At 54.0% G+C, this 23,253-nt stretch overlaps 1 protein-coding gene across 1 annotated transcript; it reads right to left on the reverse strand.

Moving 5' to 3' along the window:
• Positions 1 to 660: 660 nt before the first annotated feature.
• On the reverse strand, positions 661 to 22,788 carry usp11 (ubiquitin specific peptidase 11). Its single transcript, XM_069184232.1, has 21 exons — positions 22,582 to 22,788; positions 18,668 to 18,777; positions 18,218 to 18,348; positions 17,420 to 17,537; positions 17,136 to 17,281; positions 16,209 to 16,270; positions 15,990 to 16,089; positions 15,100 to 15,273; positions 14,480 to 14,638; positions 13,485 to 13,709; positions 12,871 to 12,954; positions 12,174 to 12,268; positions 11,645 to 11,851; positions 11,208 to 11,302; positions 9,540 to 9,992; positions 9,149 to 9,219; positions 8,561 to 8,673; positions 7,506 to 7,655; positions 6,975 to 7,090; positions 6,410 to 6,498; positions 661 to 6,169 (listed from the first exon to the last, which is right to left on the reverse strand). The coding sequence occupies exons 1-21, from the start codon at positions 22,695 to 22,697 to the stop codon at positions 5,996 to 5,998; spliced, it is 2,988 nt and encodes a 995-aa protein (XP_069040333.1). The 5' UTR covers positions 22,698 to 22,788; the 3' UTR covers positions 661 to 5,995.
• Between the last annotated feature and the right edge of the window lie 465 nt (positions 22,789 to 23,253).

The raw sequence follows: 23,253 nt of genomic DNA on the forward strand, positions 1-23,253 counted from the left end.
CAATCCAGGTTCCAGGTCTGGAATGATGTGGGCTGCCTTCAACTAAAATCACACCCTAAATCTCAAGATTGTACCGTGTAAATGTCATAAAATTAGGATTATGAAAATATTCTTGCTTTATTTTATTTTTTTGGGGGGGATAGACTTTTAAAGAAACTAAATTTAATATCCATTTTAATTTATACATATAACATTGCAGTGATTAAAAATTAGCGGTCGATGCCTAGTTTAATGGACTTTGGAGAGCATAATTTGACATTGAAAGAAGTACAAATGGACCACAACAGGATGAAAAGATGTTAAGAAGTGTAGTTAATGTTCTAAGCCTTAAATGTTCCTTGCTTGCATTTTGACAATAAAAGTGTGGCAGTGGGAGCTAGCAGTTAGACTCGAGCTGGGCTCAGGGTAACGACGGAGCTAGCAGTTAGACTCGAGCTGGGCTCAGGGTAACGACGGAGCTAGCAGTTAGACTCGAGCTGGGCTCAGGCTGCGAGCTGCAGAAGGGAGTTTGAGCAGCGGCTGGCATGAGGCGTCAGAAACTGCAACAATGAGAAAAGACCCATCTGGACCTTCGGGAGTCGGGTTCGGTTTCGGCAGAACCCTGGCATCAAAGTGGGTCGAGATATAACCACGTGAGAGGAAAGAAACAGCTTGAGCGCCTTTTTTTTAAAATAGTCATTTTTTTTCTTTATTTACATATATCATCCTGTACAACATGCAGAAAAAATAATGCTCCCTCTGTCATCATTGCAACAACATTGTGAAAATTGGCAACTTTTTAAGAAAATACAATGTGTATAAATTCATGTCTGTATAAATATACATACAAGACTGGTTTCTATTTTTCATTAAGAACAGTAACTGCCTTTCCCTGCATGAGGAAAGGCTAAAACAAGCCCCAGGGTGGAAAAAAATAAAACCTGTCATATTCACCCCCTCTGTCGCCCTATATTCCCCTAAAAACAATTCATACTTATCACGTGGGTCAGTGGCTTTTTCTGAAATTTAAAACAAAACAAAAACAACGGCAAAGATCGAATCTCGACAAAAACAGTTTTTCAGCACGAGTTTCACTTCCTTTAAATGTCACCGTGATCAGTGAGCACCGCAAGAGCTTTTCAGTTCAAACATCGCTGCAGCATTTGTAACAGACTTAGATGCCGTGTGGGATCCAACTCCTCCCACCTGATCTGCCCGAAGATCAAGAAATGGCAACGATCACCTAGAAAACACAGCGCCTCTCTGGCAATGATGAGCATCTGAAAATACTTTAAAAAAAGGATTTACTTTCGACCTGACAGGTGAGGCTGGGGTGGGGCAGGACAGTCTATCCAATTAAAACCATGAAGAGAACCCACCAACTCGCAGTGTCATATAGGAGAAGAACTCGAATACTTAACCTGGCATTAAATATAGAACAATTTCAAGTTTCTCTGGTCAGACATATTGATGCATGTCCACTCTACACTACAAAAATAGTTTCATTACTATGTTTAAAATAAAATGTAGATTTTGCATCTTAGGAAAAACTGCACAGTGCTCAGCTCAGAACTAGTGCTGGGCTGCTGGTCAGTGTAAAGAACAGAAAATTGCTCTTTAAGGGTTGGGGTCTGCTTCATCTGTAACTTCTCCAGCTGACTCCAAAGACTCCAACAGCTGACTCCAAAGACTCTGACACTGTTGGAAATGTTCTTTTTCTGACAGAGCACCACAATCTTTACAAGCAGCTTACGGCAGCGCCCAGTGTTGTCTGTCTGTATTGCTTCATCACTGAGACTACCCTTCAAGCTAAAGTCAGATCGATCTGACCGGCTGTTGACACACATAACGTTAGCTCTGCATGCTGGAGGTAAAGACAACTGCTGTCTTTTAGACCTCTCTTCCTGGTCTTAAAATAATAAAAAGAATGCTAACATTAAGAATAGATAAACAATGAGTCTGAAAACATGTAAAGAAACTCTTCCTATCCACGCAGACAAGACCCTGCTCCGAGAGTCCTCACTTTGCCACAGTTCCCTCCCTCCCTCTCCAAACGTGCACTGTCCTGGCCAGCGCCCCCTGCAGGTGAGGAGGACCACACTCCATGCACTTTGCTCATGTTCATTCTCGCGTGCCACACTGTAAGAGAGGCCCAGCCCCGACCCACAAAGCACAGGGGGGAGCTCTAGAGCAAACAGTCCCTGCAGACTGCCGCTCAGCTTGCAAAGCAAGAACAAAACAAACATCCTGTAGTCGCCAGCCCGTCTTCCAAAGGCAGGACTCCCCAAAACAGACAGCACCCCCAGACAAGACAAGACTGAAACACTGCAATCTCTCCGTTACCCTCCAGTACTGGCTCCACCGACCACACCTTTTCACCAGAGGAGAACACTCCAACAATCTTGTGGAATAAAACCGGAACACAACAGCCGAGACTGAACGGTCCTCTCCCCAGGTCTGTTCCTGTTCTGACAGTAGTGTAGGGAGCTCTGGGGGGACTCTGTGCCAGTGGCTGTAGCAGCTCTCGGCCGAGAAGTTGGCGATATCCACCTAGCGCAGGCAAGTCCCTGGAGATGGGAGCCAAGCCAATCCCTCTGAACTACTACACTGCACACCCCAGAGCCATCTGGGCCCAAGACACTTCTGCATTGTGCTGTATCTGCTTTAGATTGCTGTTTGCTGTTGATTAAATCACAGCCTAAAAACACAGGATTAGAAATGACTCTTCCCCCAGGCACTGTCTAGCCGCCAGGAGGACAGAATTATGAAGCCCTTACAGGTGACAGCTGGCTAAATCCAGTAACAGAGCCATAAATAAAATGACAGCAGGTGGGTAGTTTGCTGTTGGAGCTGACTTCTATGAACTAGCCTGAGATATTGCTGTGTCTACAAGAGCCCTAGTTCTGGAGCTCACAGCCTGTTGCGCACTGAATAGGCCTGGATTTGAACGGAGCCTTCAGATCCGGTTTTTCCAGATCCTTTCCCGAAAATGAATCGGATGCAACAGGCAGAGACAACCCTGGTGCCCGTGACGGAAGCAAGAAAGACTTTCACAGCTTGAAGAGTGCCAGCAAACGGGTCCTTATACACGCCTTGCACACTGCTGTACTGGGGAACCTGCTGGTGAGGAAGACTATACTCTGGGAGAATCTGCTTCCTGAGATGATTCTGCAGGGTGTTACGCTTGTGGCGTCTTGTGCTCATGATGTTCTGGAAAAGCCACCATCACAACCCCTGAACTCGCCAGCACGCCTGAGCACTCAGCTGACCGCTGCCCTGCCTGGAGCCTGCCGTCAGTCCGGCACCCCCTTCTCCTCCAGCTCCGCGGGCCCGAACCCCTCTGGGGCTCACCAGCAAGAGCATTTACTAAACCGAAAAGTGCAACTCAGTCCTTAACCTGCTCCATCCCTGGAAAGACTGAGAAGCCAATTAAAGGGCCACCGTTTCAGAGTGAAACTATGTGAGCACTGTAGCCAATGCACCTTTTGTCACTTGTCAGTCCAAACCATACACTGGGGTCCCAGTTGCTGTCACAGCTGCATTACCTGAGTGTACACAAAGGCACGTGGGGTAGTGCCAGACAAGACCCCCCAGGCTTAACTAACTAACTAACTCCCTCCCTCCTGCAGGTGTTCAAACAGGAGCGATGTACAAGGAACAGGCTCTCTGCAGGCAGGTGGTTCTTTACAGAACAGGACTGGGTCTCGATCAGGGAGAAGACTCACGGCAGCGGGACGTCGAAAGACAGAAACGCGCCTGGCAGCAACGCGGACATGTTCGCCGCCATCGCCGTACCGCTGGAGCACAGCTCTGGCTCCGCACCGGAGCGGCGAACAGGAGCATGCACCTCGACAGGCCGACTGCGGGGAAACGGGGTGCGTCAAGGTGCACAGTGTTGATGGGGCACCAGGTGGGGACACAGAGGAATTCTGGGGTCATTACTACTGCTCGATCAGGCTGAAGCGTCCTTAAGAGGCGTCCAGTTTGTTCCGAACTGATCTGTCAAGCGCTGGGTTTCTGTGGAAGGGGGAGACGTGTGTCTCTAAAGACTCCAGGTGCCCCCATTCCTGCTTAAACCACACTGAACCTGCCCCCCCATCTCACAGGAGCCCCGGATCTTGTACAGCTGCCCTGCTTCCCCAAAACAAAATACAAAAGCCGGATGAAAACCTTACAAGTCTAACGAAGAAGGCACTGACCCCTTGCAGAGAATCAGATGATAAACAATTGTACCTTCCCGAAGCCTAACTCGATCATCTATATATATAATTTATATATATATATCAGGAGAATTACAGTAACTACCCATTAATTTAATAAATGAAAATGTAAAAGAAGGTCACAGAGCCCAGGTCCCCCTGTTCACCTGATCCAGACAACAGAGGATGTAACACAACAGTACCTCCCACATACAAATGCGGCATCTTGAACAGCAAGGAAGGAAAGAGGTTTCCAAATCGGGCCTGCTCCTCTCTCCACAGAGATTCCCACCACGCTCGGCCACGCAAAAGCACAGAATTAAAAAAACAAATTAACTGCCTTTTTCAAATGCCACATTCGGGTGATTTTGTTTTCTCTCTTTTTGTGAAAAAAAAAATGATCGCGATAGGAAACAGCCGCCTCCTGCCTCTCCATTCCTCCCAAAAACCCTTCGGTTGTGTCGCGAGGAACTGCCAGGTGACAAACAAAACGGAAGAGATCAAGTGGCCTGTCGATACTGGCTTCCCGATTTGCACATTTTGTAGAACTAACACGGTGGAAATGGAAAATCTAAAAACAAGAGCCGATCAGATGGTTGGGCAACATTTTCCCAAAAACCCGAAAAGCACCCTTAAGAACTGCTCATAACACTCCCGAACAAACACAGCGCTCCTGCCATCCGGCTCTCTCCCCGCCCCAGACCGTGACACTCCACTGCCGGCCACCCGGGTCGCCGCCGAGCGCGATCCCGCTTCGAGTCCGTTTCCAACGTCTATGGTTCAGCAATGCCGCCCATAAAGCAGAAACCGAAAAGAAGCTGGGCCTCTTTGCATAAACGAAACGAAACATTACAAGTCCTCTGAGATTCAGTAGCCTCCGCAGATTCAGGATAAACCAGACAAGCAGGCTTCGGCCTTCGTGGGACAGCGAGGCTGTGACTGCGCTGTCCCTGGGCCGGCCCGGACTCCATCAGAAAGTGCTGCACCAGTGTGCTTATGTGCTGTGGCTGTGGTCAATCCAGCGAAGGACAGTGCCCTGACCAGTGCTGTTTCTAGCAGTGTGGACAACAACTGGGAGCATCCTGAGACCACCACGCTTTCCACTCTGCTCAGACAGCAACACCAAGATCTGGGATTACTCTGCACATCACTCACATGAATTCAGTTGTCCAGTCCTTATCTAACAGGACTTATTTACATATAGGCCTTTGGTGTGGCTGTCTGCTTCAGCCCCTGTATTTTAAAAAGACAGATGGAGCATTGGGCTTCCTTGTGCTAGATCTTCTGTTGCCGATTCATTCTCTCCGTGTCTAACCTGTTAGATCCAACATGGCGGATGAGTTTAGGAGTTGGTGCCCAGACCCATTTTAAAGAGTAAGACTTGTCCTGCACAGAATACAGAGGTGGAAGGCAGTAGCAGGCGGAGTCTATGATCCGTGATCTCACTCCCATTACTCTCCTTGTTGGATCGTCAGGTTTATCCTGATCCTGGCTGCACAAGAGCCAAAAGATTTTGGACAGAGCAGAGAAGGTCATGAAACTGTTATCCCTGCGTCAGCCATGTTGGCTCCATCTGTACTGCGGCAACACTTACCACAGCCCTCCTTCCTCTGAGCCAACATGGGTTCAGTTTCACTTGCCTCCATGCTCATGCACCAGCCTGAGAAATATGCCCCCACCCCCTCCCACCCAGTACAGTGCAGGGAGGAGGCAGCAGGTTCAAGTTTTAGAATAAAATACAAAAATTAAAAAAAAAAAAAAAAACATATCAAAATCAAAACCACCCCTGCCAAGCCTCAAAAGCAAGCTAAGTGGTCTTAGTCTGTCTCCATGTTGACAAAGGAAGTGGTCCCGTCCAGCTCCTCCTGGCTCGAGGAAGTGACCTCATCAGCGGGGGACACGGCTGTGGAGCTGCTGGCGCAGGGCGAGGGCAAGGTGGGCGGCCGGATCTTGTCCTGGCGCTGGTAGAACAGGAGGTAGGCAGCATTGGTCTGGAACAACAGGGAACAGCAAAGACAGCTCCAGCAAAAGGTGTGGAAAAGAGGGGTGGGGAAAAAAAAAGTTGCAGCTCTCACTCAGCTGAGTAACAGTAACAGCACAGTAAGAACACGGTAAAAACACAGTAAGGAAGGGAAAAGGTGCTGACTGTCGAATTTAGAGCAACTTTAGGTCTAAGCAAGACAGAAAAAAAATCACTAGATGAACTACCAAGCTGGGATTCATGAACTTACCACAATTTGATCTTCCCTGGCATACGTAACCTTACTGTCGTCGAAATAGTACCACTGGCCATTATCCTTGTTTCGTGCGTAGCTGGTATCTGCAAATTGAGGGAGAGAACAGTCAGGGGGGAGCTTTCTGCTTCAGCATCACATCCCACGGGGATCTAAAGTCGGGAATCCTGCGCTGTTTGCATTCTCAAGCCCTTCCGTCTTAGAAGCCTGCTCGGCGTCTCCGATAGGCACTGCTGTCTCCACCACCTCAGGAGAAGTCTCTGCCAGCCCCCGGGATGCCCCTCTCGGCCCGCCTGCGCGGCCATGTTCTACCGTCGGTCTGCGGAGGTGTGCTCCAGGCGTTCCCGGGACGGACCCGGAGTGAGAGCCCTGTGCAGCCAGAGCCGGGGTATCGCCGCCCTGCTGGACAGGCGAGCCGGGATGGGAGGCTGGCATGAAGGGCAGCAGTGTGACCGCATGACAGGAGGGACACGGAGGTTAAACCCGGCAAAAAAAGAACTGTCCTGAGCCAGGAGAGAGACGCACGTTGGGCTATTTCTCCTAAGAGGTCAGAGGAACTTACAGTGTCCGTCTCTCAGGCCCCCGTAGTGGTTTGACACGGCCATGAGGTCGTACCGACAGGGAGGGTTGCCCTCTGGGTCCGGCTTCCACTGCAGGAAATCCGAGAAGTCCAGGTCCCTGAAACCGGGGAGACCGAGGTCAGTCAGAGTCCTGCACCAGCCTGGGCACGCCTGCTGCCCACAAGTGAGCAATGCGGGAGTGGCCACAGTTCGGGGACTCCCCCCCTCCTCAGCAGAGTTGGTAGTGACCTGCATAGGACCCCAGGTATTGTTTACGCCAAAACGGACTACTCCATTTCCCCTGTTGGGGGGGGGGGGCGGTGATATTCAACCGTGACAAAACCACTGCCCACCCAGTCGCTTGCTAGTGTGACGATATCAATATAATCCAGTATAAAATGATCAAAATACCCCTGCCGAACTGCTTCTATTTTCCACCCAGTTCTAATCTTCCCCTTCTGCCTTTGTGACCCGCAAGGACCTGGGTGCCGAGTGGGCTGCACACGGCCAGCAGGGCGGCGCCGCAGGGCTACCTGATGGGGAAGTTGACGACGGTGTCGAGTTTCTCCCGGGAGTACTTGGTGTAGGAGAAGCGCTTCAGGTGGATGATCAGCACCTCCGGCAGGGACCACAGGTCCAGCTTCTTGGTGGCCAACCGGTGCTTCTTGCAGGTGGGGCAGTACCTGCAGGATACACAGGCAGACACAGGGAAAGAGATCAGACCCTCGCTGCAGGCTCTAGCACAGACTCAGAGTCGCTGGAATGGGTGTCCGCACCGAGGATAGAAACAGCAGGCACGTCTTCACACGAAATGAAGATTTTCACTGCTCTGGATTCCTTCAAGAAAAGAAGGATGAGATACACAGATCAATAAGCAACTAGCACCACCAAGCTTGGCAGAATAAAATCTCTTATTTACCGTTTCAGCTTCACGTGCATATCAATGGACAGTAAGCTGACAAAGAGACAGGTCAGAAATATAGAGCCCACTGGAGGAAAGAAAGCACTTGGTTTCTTTTCAGAAGAGGCTGGATTAGACCAGCGGAATCCCAGATCAATAGACTATCAGTCAGGTAGATGCGCCGGATGGCCTCCTTTGTAACGGTTCTCATGTTCTGACATATCAATGCCGCCTCTGTGTGGGAGTGTACAGACCAGACTCAAGCTTATTCTCCAAATGTCTTTGTGTCGTTCACACCTGTGGGCACAGGCCAGAACATCTGACATGCTTGCGCCTGTGATACTGACACATATTTGGGGTTACAGAGCTGGTGCTTAATTGTGCGGTGGAGTATGTGATCGCAGGTCTGCGTCAGTCAACACACTGCCACAAAGTCTATTAAAGTACCGATAAGAAATGAAAAAAACAGCAGGAATTGGTTTGTGCCTAACGAGGCTGTTAAGGGTAGAAGTGGTCATCTTCAGGGAACAGGGTGAAGCAGAGAGGAGGGGAGGCGTGAGGCAGAGAGGAGGGGGAGGCGTGAGGCAGAGAGGAGGGGGAGGCGTGAGGCAGAGAGGAGGGGGAGGCGTGAGGCAGGAGGGGGAGGGGGGAGGCGTGAGGCAGGAGGGGGAGGGGGGAGGCGCTCACCAGGGATTCTCCTCCTCCAGGGTCTCCACCGTGGTGAAGAGCTCGATGCAGCGCTGCAGCCGCACTGTCTCCAGCCTGTGGGGGACGTCCATGCTCTTGTCCTTCACATATTTCTGCAGAGGGGACAGGACACCGCAGACACACGTGCACACAGGCACGAACATACACACATAAATACACACAGGCACGCACGCACGCACACACACAGGTACGCACACACAGACGCACAGGCATGCACACATAGACACATGTACAGGCATGCGCAGGCACACGCACAGGCACACACAGGCACACATACACAGGCACGCACACACACATAGACACACACAGTATCGTCAGGTGCCAGAATCTCCAATAATGATTTCATTTGTTTTAATAGCTAAAATACTCATTTCCAACAGCACAATAGTTGGGACACTTGACAATATCAAGGCAATGACTGCCCCCAAAACAACATGCTACAGTGTGGGTGAAAGGATAAGATTCCCCATCTAATCAGTAGAGCCAGTGCAGTCCCTACCGAGAAAACAGTATCACAATGATCATCCTCATCGGTGCAGTGAGGGACACGAGCTTCGGCGCACGTACCTCTGCCTCGTTCTCGTTGTAATATTTCTTCTTCATCTCGGGGTCCCAGTCGATGGCGATGTAGTGCTGAGCTGGAGACAGGACACAAGACAGCGGTGGTCAGGGACAAACCCAGCCTCTTCCCCAGACTCACACCACTCCTTCACACCTGGTGATGGAGAGCCCCCGAAATTACACGCTCTGCGCGTTTCCCCGCTTTTCGAGCTGGGAGCAGCTGGCGAATCACACCTATCTGAGCGCGGCATGACCGCCAGCTCAGGATCTTGGGCAAGGCACTGCAGATGTGACAGCAAAACAAGCAAGCTTCTTAAGAGCTGCAGCGCCGAGTAGGCCTAAGACACTACAACGCCTCGCTCCGCTTTATCGCCAGAGGCCGGCCAGCCCGACTCACAGTTGAAGGAGAAGGTGCTCCCCTCCCCCATGCCTCTGTCCGTGGTGCCATTGGAGTTCACTGCCTGGATGGTGAACAGCAGCTTCCTGCGCTTGGGTGGGCGGTACTTCCTCTTGGGCTGCCTCTTTAGCGGCCTCTCATTGGGCGGAGGGCTGGGGGGTGTGTCTTCATGGTTGTTTTCCTCCTGCTCCTCCTCCACACCCCCCTCCTCCTCCTCCTCCTCCTCCTCCGAGGGCCGGGGCATCGTGAGCGAGTGGTTCTCTCCCTCGCCGTCTCCGCCAGCTCCTCGCGAGGGCCCCTCCGTCCCGCCGCTGGGCTCGGCCTCCGCCTCCGCCTGCTCCGCCGAGCTGTCCGACTGCTTCCCCTCCGACCCCGAGCCCTCGCCGGCCCCCCCGGCCACCCCGTCCTCCAGGGCGGAGCACCCCGGCTGCTGGCTGTCGCCCTCTCCCTCCTCTGGAGAAAGAGAAAGGATCTGAAGTGTGAAACCGCCGTGGAACTGAACCCGGGGCGGCATCGTGAAGCTCTTTTCAGCTGAGCCCCACACGTCTCAAGCAGAGACTGTCTGGTGGAAGGACACCACCCCCATACCCGGCCCTTGCAAGGGTATAAATCACAGAACGTCCTGGAGTCAAAGAGAAGCCCTTTCATTTCCTGCCTCAAAGCTCAAAGCCAGGAACAGCCAAGGAACACAAGGAGAGTTAGGCCAACTGGCCCGTTCGACAGAACCCAACGGACCGTGAGGATCGTGGTCCTGCAGCCTCTCGCAGGAGGAAGCCAGGGGCTCTATTTCAATAACAGAGACCTCGCCAGATCACAAATGAGTTGTCACTCGCTCGACTGACTGGTTAGATGGTGCTCTGGGAGTCTTGCCATGACAAGCAGGTACTTTCTGAATGTAAATGTGCACAAACAGTGCAGCAGCAGATTATCGATCCTTATTATGATACATCGCAAAGCTGCTTGGCAATTGCTGTCATAAGTTGTTGATGACAGAAGCAAACTGTTACAATGTTCCCCCACCTTGATTACTCATTTTGACTACACCTTGACCATCACAAGAGCTGTGCTGACTGAAATCAACCCAACACTCAAGTATTTCAGAGGCTCTCCTCCCTGGGCCTGCACGTTGAAGTCTCTCCTTCTCTGTATTCCAGCTAAACTCTGGGTTAATCTGCTCCCTTTCCCGGTTGTGCTCATCTCTCAGAACTGCTGACGGCTCGCTTAAGAAGCTGGCTGAACAGCTGGGCATGGCCAGCGCAGGAGTGGACAGCAGGCGTGGCCAGCGCAGGAGTGGCCAGCGGGCGTGGCCAGCGCAGGAGTGACAATGGGGAAAGGGGCGGGACCAGCGCTCTTGTGGTCAGAGTTGGGGAGGAGTGGCCAATGCCACAGTGCATAAGTGGGCGTGGCCAGCACGGTAGTCCTCAATCTATGCGCTCATAATTTGGATGTTTTTCTTTTATGGGGCATCAATTTAAGAAGAAAAACAAACACCTGAAATTCGCAGAGTGAACCATGTGTGTGGCCAGTGCAGGAGTGCGATATGGGAATAACAGTCTGGGGTGCTGGAAGGGAAGGCATATCGACTCTCGAGTCTGAGGCCTGGCTGGACCACAGTGGGGTGGGCTGGGGGTCGAGAAGGAGTGAGTGGGCCGGCAGAACAGGGAATACCATCGCTCACGCCAGGCGTGTGGGCCTTCAGTAGGTCTTCCTCTTCGTCCTCTTCCTCCTCTTCCTCCGAGGGGTCAGGCGGATGGACGTAGCGGCTGCAAGGAGAACACAGGACTGAGGGTCTGTGCAGGGGAACTGCCGGTGCTCGTGACTCTCATTTACAAAAAATAACTTGCAGGCTTTACAACACACTCTGTATCAGACGCCAGCTCGTCAGAGATCCCAGTATTTCACATACAGAAATTCCAGTTTTTCTTTTACGAGGCGTAGCAAGAAAAATAAGCTGTAGGATATACAAAAAACAAAGGAGGATGCTCACGCACTCTTGTGTGTGAGGGCAAGAACTTGCAATGCTAAACTACACACACAGTATCAGCATCGCCCGCTGAGCAAGCAGTTAGCACAGCTGTCGTTATGGGTCACCACGGCAGACTCACACCAAGCGCTGCAGGAAGATCCGGTACAGGGCATCGTGGGAGCAGTCGTTGCGCGACACAGTGATGAGTAAGGGGTGGCCGAACAGCGAGGTGCTGTAGTTGCTGTTGCCCGTGCCGTAGTCGCGGTAGTTGGAGCGCTCGCGGAGATACAACGCCACAACCACCTCGTCCCCGTCCTCCTCCACAGAGCTGCTGCTCAGCTCATACCTGCAGGGGGCGCCGGCGAGAAACAAACGCGGTGTTACTGAACATCGGCTCATCTCACCGGCAAACCTGCCGATACGAGCAAACACCTGACCACACCTCCCTCTCCTTACAGTAAAAACTACACGCAGAAATCGTACAGCTGGGAACTCTGTTATGTGCCAGCGTGTATCCCATACAAATACCATGCATCTTGTTCCAGTACGAATGGAAGAATTTAACACATTTTCATCTCAGAGACCTGATGCTGAGCTGGACTGACAGACCAGGACAGAGCAGCTACAGGTGCCTGGCACAGGCCGTACCCAGCAAGAATCCAACTTACACAAAAATGTCATCGCGATCCAGGATGCAGCTGAGCAGCTCCTCGGAGTGGTAGATCTTATAGAAGTGATGGTTGAAGACGTCTGCCACCACCATCTGAGAGAGCAGCAAGGGACAGGGAGAAGCTCAGAAGGGGGTGTGTCTGCTTGGGCAGCCTGCGCTCTGAGCCCAGCGCTGCCCTGGCGCAGAGGAGCGAAGCAGGGATGAAAAACTCGGGTCTTCAAGAACCACAGGCAGGGCCTCTGCGCAGTTCAGCGGCTGAGCTAGCTGACTCAATGCAACACTCTTCCTCCTGCTGGATGGATTATTGGGCATCTTCCTGCCATCAGGGAAAATCAGGGACTGGACACCCGTGACACTGACGTGGAGGGATCTGCCTTTTCTCTGAACTTGAGCGAGCCGATTTCATCTGGGACAAGTGCAGAAGTGAAAAATGTCGGCCCTGTCCAGTTAACGAGATGTGCCTCAAAACAATATGAGCGGAGCACCTCGCTCAAGTGTCTCATCTTGGATTTGAACCCACAACCTTCCAGTTACAAGCCCAGGACCTTGACCACTGGACCGCACCACTGCCTTAATCACCAGGGCCTTGTGAAGCTCAACTCGTGCGTAACCCACCATCGCCATCCTCACCGCGGCTCAGGACACCTGACTTCACGGTTGTCAGGGCAACGTGTGCCCCGCGGGCTCAGGCTTACCTGATTGGACGGAATCCCCGTCAATCGCGAGAGGGCGGCAGTCAGGTCGCACACTTTGCCAGCTTTGGGAACCACCAGGCGATACTGCGGAGGCACACCGGAGCAGGAGGTGAATAAGGGAGGTTAATGCTACCTTATTGTGCACCAGAGCACAGCCTCAGTCCTGCCTAGGGCCCCTTCTGTGCGAAGCGTGCAGTAATTATGCGGAAACTGCCACATTTGCACAAATTACACCGTGCCTGCTTGCATCAGAGACAGCAGGAAGCCTGGACAGATTACAGGTGGTTCTCAATCCGCGCGCTCTTCATTTGCATGTTTTTGTTTAATTGTCTTAAGAAGACAAAAAACACTTAAATCATTGAGAACGAACATTAGAAAGGTCACAAGCGACAGGAGGCCATTCAGCACCACCCAGCGCGTCTGGTAATTAGTAGCTAATTGATCCCAGGGTCTCAGGAGGATCTCTCAGCAGAGGAGAAAGAAACCAAGGTATGGGCTTCAGCAGCACGGCTGAGCAGCTTGTTCCACACTCCCACCACCCTGAGTGAAGAGAGGAAGTTTTAAATAATCCTCCCTGGGCCTGTGAGAGGGCTCCTCCCTGGCCAGAGGGTTACCTGCATGGGCTTGGCGGCGGGGTCAAGCGAGACGAAGAACACCTCCATCACCCTGTCCTTGCTGACGGGCAGCGGCACGCTCAGGTAGCAGAAGGGGTCGAAGGTCACGGAGACCTTGCAGCACTCGGGGCAGACCAGCGTGGACTTGAAGAGGCCGTGGAACGTGTCCACAATCACCGAGTCGTTCCGGCGCCGGTGGTTCCGCCACGCCTCCTCCGCCACCTCCTGGCACGGGGGGGGCGAGAGGTCAGGGAAGGGTCAAAGGTCATCCTGTCGGTCTGACATGCTGCACCCAAGCCTGTCCGCCTGCAGCTACAGGATCTCTGTTTGATAGCAAGTATGTAAACCAGGGGTCTCCACCTCTGGCACAGGGTCAGACAGACCACCTGTTTCTACACACTGAAAACACTTAAACACGTTTTTGAGCCATCAAGCGTCTGCAATTAAGGTCCTTGAGGGCTTGATTTCTATTCCCACAGACTTTACTGTATTTAACAAATCACCTGCAAACAACTAGAATTCAGCTATTCCACATATTTGAACACCTGCTGCACTGGGACGCTCCAGGAGGAGGGGGAGATACTAGATACCACTAACCCAGCCTCCCCGACCAACTGTAACTCTTCACCGACTTCAAGCCCGTCTACTGTCTGTCGCAAAGTTGCCAGCAGGGGGCTCCAGCGCTGCTGAAACCAACAGGCCCTTGAGGCAAAGACACCGGGGGTCTGACCCTGCGTCACAGGGAGGCCTGAGACAGGCCGGTCAGATGGGCACAACTGCCCCTACGCTCATTCTCGAACAGAAGCCAGCCCACACCAACACACCGCTAGCAGCTGCAAATCGGGTGAGTGTGAAATTAAAACAAAATCGCAAAACACCGTTCAAAACCACCCCACCAGCCCCGACACAAGATCCCTGCCCTCAGCAGCTCAGGCCCCGGCAGCCCCCTGTCCTTCACGAGCTCCTGGCCCCTCTTCCCCAGGGCAGGCCGGTACCTGGTCCGGCCGGCCGTCGGCGTCCTGGAGCTCGATGTATTCCTTGTTCTTCACGCGGTTCAGGTCCTCGTGGAGCCCGTCCAGCAGGAAGGACAGCAGCTCCTGGGAGTCGTGCTGCTGGTAGCCCACGAACTGGGAGGCGAAGTGGCTCACCTTCGTCTGCAAGTCAGGAGAGGAGGCTCCAGCACACGGGCTCGGGAGGAACAACCTCCCACCCCTCCCTCTGGGCCCCAGGAGTGTGTGCGCAAGGCGCTGGAGCCCTAACAATCCTGGTCCTGCAGCCCCTCCCCCCTCAGGACCAGGACTGGGGACCCCCGCAGTAGAGACAGCCCCCTCACCCCCTCAGGACCAGCACTGGGGACCCCCGCAGTAGAGACAGTCCCCTCCCCCCTCAGGACCAGCACTGGGGACCCCCGCAGTAGAGACAGCCCCCTCACCCCTCAGGACCAGCACTGGGGACCCCCGCAGTAGAGACAGTCCCCTCACCCCTCAGGACCAGCACTGGGGACCCCCGCAGTAGAGACAGTCCCCTCATCCCTCAGGACCAGGACAGCGCTCCCCCCCAGGACCAGCACTGGGGACCCCTTTACCAACAGCCCCCCAGAGCGCCTGGGCGGTACCTTGAAGATTCGCGGCACCACGGAGTAATGCCTCCCCGACCACATCTGCTTGATGACGTCGGCGTAGGCCTCGGCGATCTCGCCCCTCATGCCCAGCGGGTTGGTGAAGTTGAGCTCCTCCAGGTAGGCGCTGCGCAGGAAGTACTCCGTCAGGGGAGGGGTGTTACTGAGACACTGCGGGGGGCGGAGAGGCAGAAGCAGAGAGATCAGCACAGCCGCCCTCCTCGCCCGCGCATCACAGGCAGGAGAAGTATCCCCGCCCCCCTCAGAGAGAGAGTCTATATTATCCCCGAGGGGGCAGTTTGTTTTACAGCAACAGTGCTGGATTACAAGCACACAGAAAAAAACACGACATCAACAACAATATCCATACATCTTGGCACAGGAAGTCAAGTGTTAAGAAAGGTGTGACTGTGAACTTCGATCCATTGGTTTTGGAGTTGGCGAGTCTGTGTCTGCGTTCAGATGGGAGTAACCGGAATTCATTAAACGAGGGGTGTGAAGGATCGTCACAGATGGATTTTGCTTTATGGATCTGCCCTTATTGGGGCCGTTTTAATTGTTGGAGCTGTTGGTTCTATTTGCAATGCGGGTCCTGTGCAGTTACTGAAAAGAGGATGCACTCGGAGTTAATCGGACCAACACCTTCAGCCACAGCGACTCACATCCGCACCCCTTTGCACAGCTGGGTGTTTCACTGTGCCGGTCTGACTGAAGCACTTTGCTCCGGGGACACCAGCAGCCCCTCTCCCGGGATTCGAGCCCACAAGCTGTTCTTACGAACCGAGCCTCGTTCTGTCCGTCCGAGAACGTCTTGTCGAAATCCGACCCCCCGGCTGGCTCGTGTCCAGGGCCCAGCGGGGATGCGGGGATTAAAGACGGGGGCTCACCTGCAGGGCAGAGTTCATGAAGCAGGTGTTGCCCAGGTTGGTGAGCCCACAGACGCCCGGCTGTCCCCGGTAAGAGTCCTGCTCCTCCATCGCATTCCTCCTGTGGCCAAGAGACGGGGGGGGGGGCTCATTAATGAGCCAATCAAGAGCACCAGCTGGAAATGCCCGCTGTCAAGAGCCCAGATACCCGCCACGCTCCCACCCCCTGCCAGAACTCACACGGTCTGCGGTCTGGAGCTGGGCCAGGTGCCGTCCGGGTTCCTCATCTCCATGATCACGGTCTGAAACACAGCGCACACACACATACACACACAGGCGTGAGGCAGCTCGCTCGGGACACCGGAGGATCGGCTGCACAACGCCAGCAGAGGCGGCTACCGGCTTCTTTCCTTGCCCTCCACCGACACCCGCCCCCCACGGCGATCGAGGCTCGGTCACTCGGACAGCACGACTTAGAATGTCCCTGCACACCTGAAGACTGCAAGGGGAGCCGGACCTGATACAAGTTTTCAAGACCCTCACAGACATCGATAAAGCCGACCCAGCAGATTTCTGAAGCACAGAACCAGAGGGCATGAGCACGGACGATGTGGAAGTGCTTTAGAAACCCGAGAACAGGACATGCTCCTTTACCTGAAGGGTAGTGGGAGGGTGGAACATGAAGCCCATACCCCAGCTTCCTTCAAGCCAGGATGCGTGAGATTCTCTCATTAATGAACTACCAGACAGGCTAGGCGGGCCCAACAGCCTCCCCTCATGTGTAGCCTTGTGTGGCCCCACGTCGTCTGCCTGGTAGTCGCTGTGCTTTGCCGTATGAACTCATCGAGGACACACAGGCGCGGACCCTGCCATCTAACCACACGCCCGCCTCTGAACAGAAATAAAGAGGCTGACAAATCCCCATTAACAAAAAGAGCAGCTGACCCAGTCAGCCTGGTGCGCCACACACGGCGCGGTGCGGAAGGCCAATGGCTAGACCGCGGCATTATGGGCAAACTGGAAAGCACTGTTTTTTGCAGGGGTGTTTTTTTAACGCTGCAGGGCTACGAGGTGAAGCATTCTGGCCAAGCCCCACGCTGTATGTGCTGTGAGCAGCCCTGGAGGGGCGGGGCGGGGCGAGAGGGGCCCGCGGGCGCCTGGCCGTACCATGCCGGAGCTCAGGCAGGCGTCCAGCACGGTCATGTGGACGTTGCGCAGCCTCTCGCAGCTGGTGTCCGAGCTCTTCATCCACAGCCGCGTCTCCGCCGAGTCCGGAACCTCAAAGCGGCCCCGCATGGCGTTCTGGATCGTATCTGCACGCACACGAGACAGAACCACAGCTGACACCCGGCCAACAGCTCACGAGCACGCGCTCGGGTTCGACGCACACTCTCTGCTCTCCCGCGCAATGGGAGCGGACTGTCTGTCCTGGTTCTGAAGAAGATACATACGGACGGTGTCGGCGCGGCTGAACTGCATGGGCAGCGCGTTGTCCATGTCGCTGTGCAGACACAGGTAGATCTCCACCGGGTACACCTCCACCTTCAGCGTGCTGGGCAGGTCCACCACCTGCCGGCCACACGACACACACACACACACGTCAGCCGGCTCTGCCCGGGCTCCCCGGGCCTCCCTCAGTGCCCCCTTCCATTTCGCCCTGTTGTTCCTGCTACCAACTTCTAGACTTTGCAGTCACAACAATCGCCATACAGGCCAGCCAGCTCCCAGCCCTCCATCCCCTCCTGCCCCCCCAGGAACAGAACCCTTTCCGCCCCTTCCACAGCCCCCCCCCGGACCCCAGCACCCCCCTTGCCTCAAACCTGCCCCCTCCAAGAATAAACCCCTCTCCGGGCTCCCCCAGCTCCCCCCTGTCCTGAGGGCCAGCCCGTAACGGAAGGGGGGCAGCTGGACTCTCCCTCGTCTCCCAGTCGGGGCCACGCCAGGGGTGGGGCGGTGCCAGTGCCAGCATCGTGCCCCTCGCTCTCCCGGCAGCAGTCAGCAGGAGCCGTGGGGAACTGGGGTGACCCTGCGTCAGCACTGACAGAGGCTCTCCCACCATCTCCCAGAGCACCAGGACACCGGGGCCCAGCCAGACCACCTGGGAGAGCGTGCCCATGGCCCGGGATGAACCGGGGTTGGGAAACGCCTCTGAGGGCTGGCACAGGTGGGACCGAACAGATGGGGGTACTACGAACGCGCAGGCGGCCCCTCTCGCCAAGCCCCAGCGTGCCCGGGCACGGCCCCCGTACCTTCCTCTCCAGGGGGGGCTGCTCGGGCGCCATGCCGTACCACGCCAGCAGCTTGCGCCAGGCCTCGGCGGGCACCAGGATGAAGTCCTCTTCCTCCACCATACGCTCCTTCAGCCGACAGGACTCCAGGTCTGTCAGGCGCACCGGAGCACGGCCGGGGAGACACCGGGGAGAATTTCCAAAAACACAAGCAAAAAAAAACCAGAAGGAGAAGTGAAACCGCAGAGTTGTGCAGCCCTCTTAAGAAAACCTCAACGTGAAGATTGTTCTAAGAGGGAGGAAGAACAAATTTCAAATTTGGTGCAACAGAGACTAAAATACCACTTGCCCTCTCCGTGCTTGTTCAGAGCCCTGCCATGCTGTTTTAGAGGAATGCTCTAAACGGGCTGGATGGTATTTGTGTTCTACAAGTCGCTGCATCTTGGTCTGGGCCAGCGCCCGCTCCCTTACCCTCAAAGAGCTCCGCGTTGTCGATCCGTCCCGGGAAGGCGGAGGAGTTCTGGTCCCCCATGTGCACGTACTCCTTCCACTGCTTGAACCAGTGAAGATCCAGCAGGTACCTGCGCAGCGACAGGGACAGCGTCTCAGAGCCCCGCCCTGCCTGTGGCACAGACAACAGCCAGACCCGCGCCGGGCCTGACGCAGACGCTCAAGGCAGAGGGGCACATTTGTCTTGTGGGGTGGGGTGGCAGGTTGTGTGCCGAGCACAACATGCCTGGGGTTCACTGGGGTATACTGTACCTCGGCTTCTGTCCCCACAGGAGAAGCACTTTACACAAACACGCCTGCAGAAAAAAGTCAAGTCAATCTGGAAGGGGTTACAGTTTTTATCCTCTGGACTGAGAGTGATCCACAGCTCTGAGTGCTGTGAAGGGTCGGAAGAGAGGAAGAACAGCCTCTATATACAGAGTATGTGAAGCTACTGGAGCTGCTTGTTCCCCTGGGTCAATATTCAACGGAGATCTCTGCAGACCGCTTCACAGAAACCTTCTGCTGTGTGGGGCGTGTCCAGTGGCCAGGCTGAGTTAGGCTCAGCTGCCAGCAGACAGTTACTCTCTCCATAGCCCTGCGCTATCAGCCAGCCAGCAACCAGCTGGAGCTACTGCACTGAAGATAAGCCTGTGAGCTCTCAGTGTAAAAAGAGCCCATTTCCTCTGCCAGTCTACACCAAAATTAACAGTGCTGAAACTGCAGAAGACATACAGAGCTTTAAACAACTGAAAGTCAATTCTGCCAATTCTGCGCAGCAAACTGCCTCCGGGACCTGAAAAATGTTTGCAAAAGCGTCTGCGAGCACTCGGTGCTTTCATCCAAGAGGACCCTCGATGGCTGCACCAGCGGGATTAAGGGGGAACTTCAGGCAGACCAGACTGTACAATCCCAGAGAGGAAACCAGCCAGGAAACCCAGGATCTCTAACGAGCACGCAGTCGGGACCTCAGGTGAGAAGTCTCAACTGAAGGACAGCGCCTCCTACAGCACAGTATCCCTGGGCCTCAATTTAGGAATTAAAGCCTGGAGGGCAGAGCGCCTCCTACAGGTCCTGTTCAAGTTTAAAGAAACACGTCAAAGGATTCTAAGAATAGTCCAGAAAAACACTGTAACAGAAATAAGGCAAGCTGGAGGTAATACAGGTGTGACTTCTAAAACGCTACTGACAGAGGAAGCTGAAGTATAGCATTCTATCTGCTGATTTGTTTTTCTCAGATAGCAGGATGTTGTTGGCCAGATGATATATACCCAGGAAAGGCAACACAATCGATGATACATTACTTAAACTGTATATTATTTTTATCCACTAAACTAGTGCATCTGCTTTAGACCTGTGGTCAGTTGTGTCCTTCTTTCGCCTGCTGGGATCTCCATGTGGGCCAAACGTCACACGAAAGGCGACCTCCCCCCACTGCAGGGCTGTGGGTGTCCTGGGCCAGGGGTGCTCTTCACTGACCCAGAGGTTTCGCCACACTAGAGCGAGGGGGGGAATCTTCACCTGCAGATGCTAATGGACTGGCGTCACGGGAGAGGGCCGGACGCTGACCGCGATCCAGGCCTCGCGAGCCCAGCCAGGGCACGAGGAGTCCTGCCAGAGAGGCAGTGGGAGAGGTGCCGACCCCCGGCTTGTCTTGTCTTGCTTCGAGCCAGAACAGGCTCCCTCTCTGCCCGTCCAGCTGTAGACTCAAACTGCGCCCAGCTACAGCACGCGGACTGGTGCCGCAGGGCTGCTGGGGTTTCCCTCACTCTGCGCAGCGACGATTCTGCACTGGGTGGCCAGGAAGCTTCATTCCCCGGCTTGGCGAGTTTTGAGGGTCACTGGGTGTCCTCTGAGAAACGTATGGGGCTCCCCAGTGACTCCTCCCGTACAGGTGCGAGCCCCAGCTTAGGCTGAGCTCCCTGATCCCGGGTTCGAGCCTGGGTCACATCACTAATGCACTGTAACAGGGATTCCCCAAACGGTGCTGTCCATCAGGGACTAGTCAAGCAGAGCTCTCTCAGCTCCTAGTAACATAGCGGGGCCTGTCCTGACGCTTGTCCTCCTGTAGGGGGCGAAGAAGCCCAAGACATGTGGTAGGAGCCTGTCTGCTCTGCCCAATCTGCTGCTGTCAGCCGAGACTTGAAATCTTCCAAATGGCAATTCCGAATTGCGTGGATACATAACAAAAACACAAACAGAAAAACCTCATCATTGCTGTGGCCTGAGGACATAAGTGGGAGAGCGTGCTCAGGAGCAGACGGCGCTACGGCGGACCTGCGCATCGGCTGCTGGAGAGCCAGTCAGGGATGGCCTGGACCAGGGTCAGGCTGGTGAGCTCCTGTCGGCGTGCAAACAAGACAAGAGCACAACCGCCTGGGCTCCCTGTGCAAATGAACACATTCCTTTTTTTTTTCCAGACCAGAAAGACTCAAACTTCCCAAAGCAGACAACCCTGAGCAAAACTGATCCTCGTCCCAGGATAAATGAAACATTAATAAACAAGTTGGTGCACCTCTGGCAGGAATTGCAGAGCAGGACTGAAGCCCACAGTTGGGGGGGGGGGAGGTCAGGGTTGCGGGTTCGAATCCGTGGTGAGGCACAGCTGTTGTACCATGAGTGAGATATGCCATTCAGATCGCTCCACTAAAACACCCAGTGCTAGGAACAGGTCCCCCGGCAGATACTCTGAGAAATTTTTCTCAAAAGGCTTTGTCAAATAAAACCATAACAAACTCACATCACTCCCTTCCCAGAGTGGAGGTGATGCTCCACTTCCATCATCTAAAAGCTCTCCCATTTAGACATACTTGTCATTACAGGCCATCCTGATATACCTGGATATGCACAACAAATGTTTTATCAACCAATTCTTGGGGCAAATGAGGAAAAACTATCTTTTGAATTGTCATCTTTTGAATAATGAAAGCAGATACTTTGAACTAGTGCACGCCACGCATGGCCCTGCTCCTAACCGGGTCAAACGATTGCAGCTGCACTCTTTCAGGTCCACGTCCGGAAAGGTCGTGGAAAAACAGGTCCAGAGCCCACGGGCAGGCGGGTCTCTGCAGAGTGGCGAGACGGCACCAGGCCGGGCACCTGCGAAACCGATCCCCGACAGTCGCTAGGAAACACGCATCATGCCGGCCGATCCGGGCAACCGGTCCAAAAACCAGAAGGCACTTTATCCTAAAATTGTTCATCAAGCCCCAGCCCGACAGGACGAGCTAAACCCGCGTTGGAAAATCCAGTAATGCAGAGCGGACCACGGCTCGTACAGGTCTGACATCTCGACAGAGGGGGATGTCAACAGGCGCTCGCTCGACACGCCTGGTGCTGCCTCTGTGATTGAACAGCGCTTGAAGACGGGGGTTGAGTCACGGCCAGGAAGAGCCCGGCCCGAAGGCTTGCTGAGAGTGAACGGATCCGACTCTCCGCGTCGTTTCCCTCTCTCGGAGTTGACGTCAGAGGGAGAGAAAACGAAACCAGCTCAGACCTGCAGCTTCACCGCTCACCCACAAGCAAGACAAACTTATCGGGGACGCCCTGAACTTTTCCATTTTCCCACCCGAGACATCTCCATGTCCCGGCTCCCCTGGAGGGGGCTGTGCGGGACTTTAAGCTGAACGATTGAAATGACACCCCCGCTGCCGAAAGCCAATATGAACGCAGTTACACTAGCAAGCCCCTCCAATGAAAAAGTAGCGAAAGCAGCTCGGCGATTGCTGTGAATTCATCACGTACAAACCCCTGCACCTACACGGACCGAGTCAACGCAGGGGATCGCTGTGGCGGACCGATCTTCAGTCAGGTGAAGTGGGGGGACAGGGGAAAATGAGTTAATTTACACCCTGTCAGATCACAGCCTCGGGTTTCCTCTCCGGCGATCGCCTTACCAGCTGTCCCCGGCGCGCAGCCTGTGACCCTGGATAATATCTTCTATCTCTCCGCGCTGGGTCTCCAATCCCGGCGGCTCTGCCGACGAAGACGCGGTAACAGCAGCAGCAGCCATGATAGATCATCAATGTCTGTGTCTGTGAGGGTTCGCGAACTGCCCGAAAAACCACGGAACAGCAGATCGATGGGTCCGACTACCGCCGGAAGCAGGAAGCCATCCGGGCTGAGAAACCACTTCCGGGGGTGTCACTGTGAAATCAGTCCCCCGCTGCCGCCGCACACGCTTCGGCCGAGAGCACGTTTCACCTGCCTTTTCACTAACATTCCGATTAGTTATTAATAATCCGAAGTCGCATTTTAAGAGGGTGTAGGTTTTAATTGAAGAACACAATAATAAACACTGGTATTTGTATGATTTATTTACACCACTAAAAGTACTTTTTACAGTTACAGAGTGAACACTTGAAATAACTTTCCAATAGGATGAACAAACTACATTTCACTGAGTGTGTTATCCTCCGAGTTACAGCAGTGGGTGATGTCTTCGATAAGCACATCTTTATCGTTCTCATAATCACATGTTCCACTTTCGCTCAGCAGGTGGCGCCCTACAAACACACAACGCTGTACTGTTGTAGAGGTTTTGTGTTTGAACTACAACAGAGGAAGGA

This window comes from Lepisosteus oculatus, chromosome 2 (genome assembly GCF_040954835.1).
Source record: "Lepisosteus oculatus isolate fLepOcu1 chromosome 2, fLepOcu1.hap2, whole genome shotgun sequence".
NCBI lineage: Eukaryota > Metazoa > Chordata > Actinopteri > Semionotiformes > Lepisosteidae > Lepisosteus > Lepisosteus oculatus.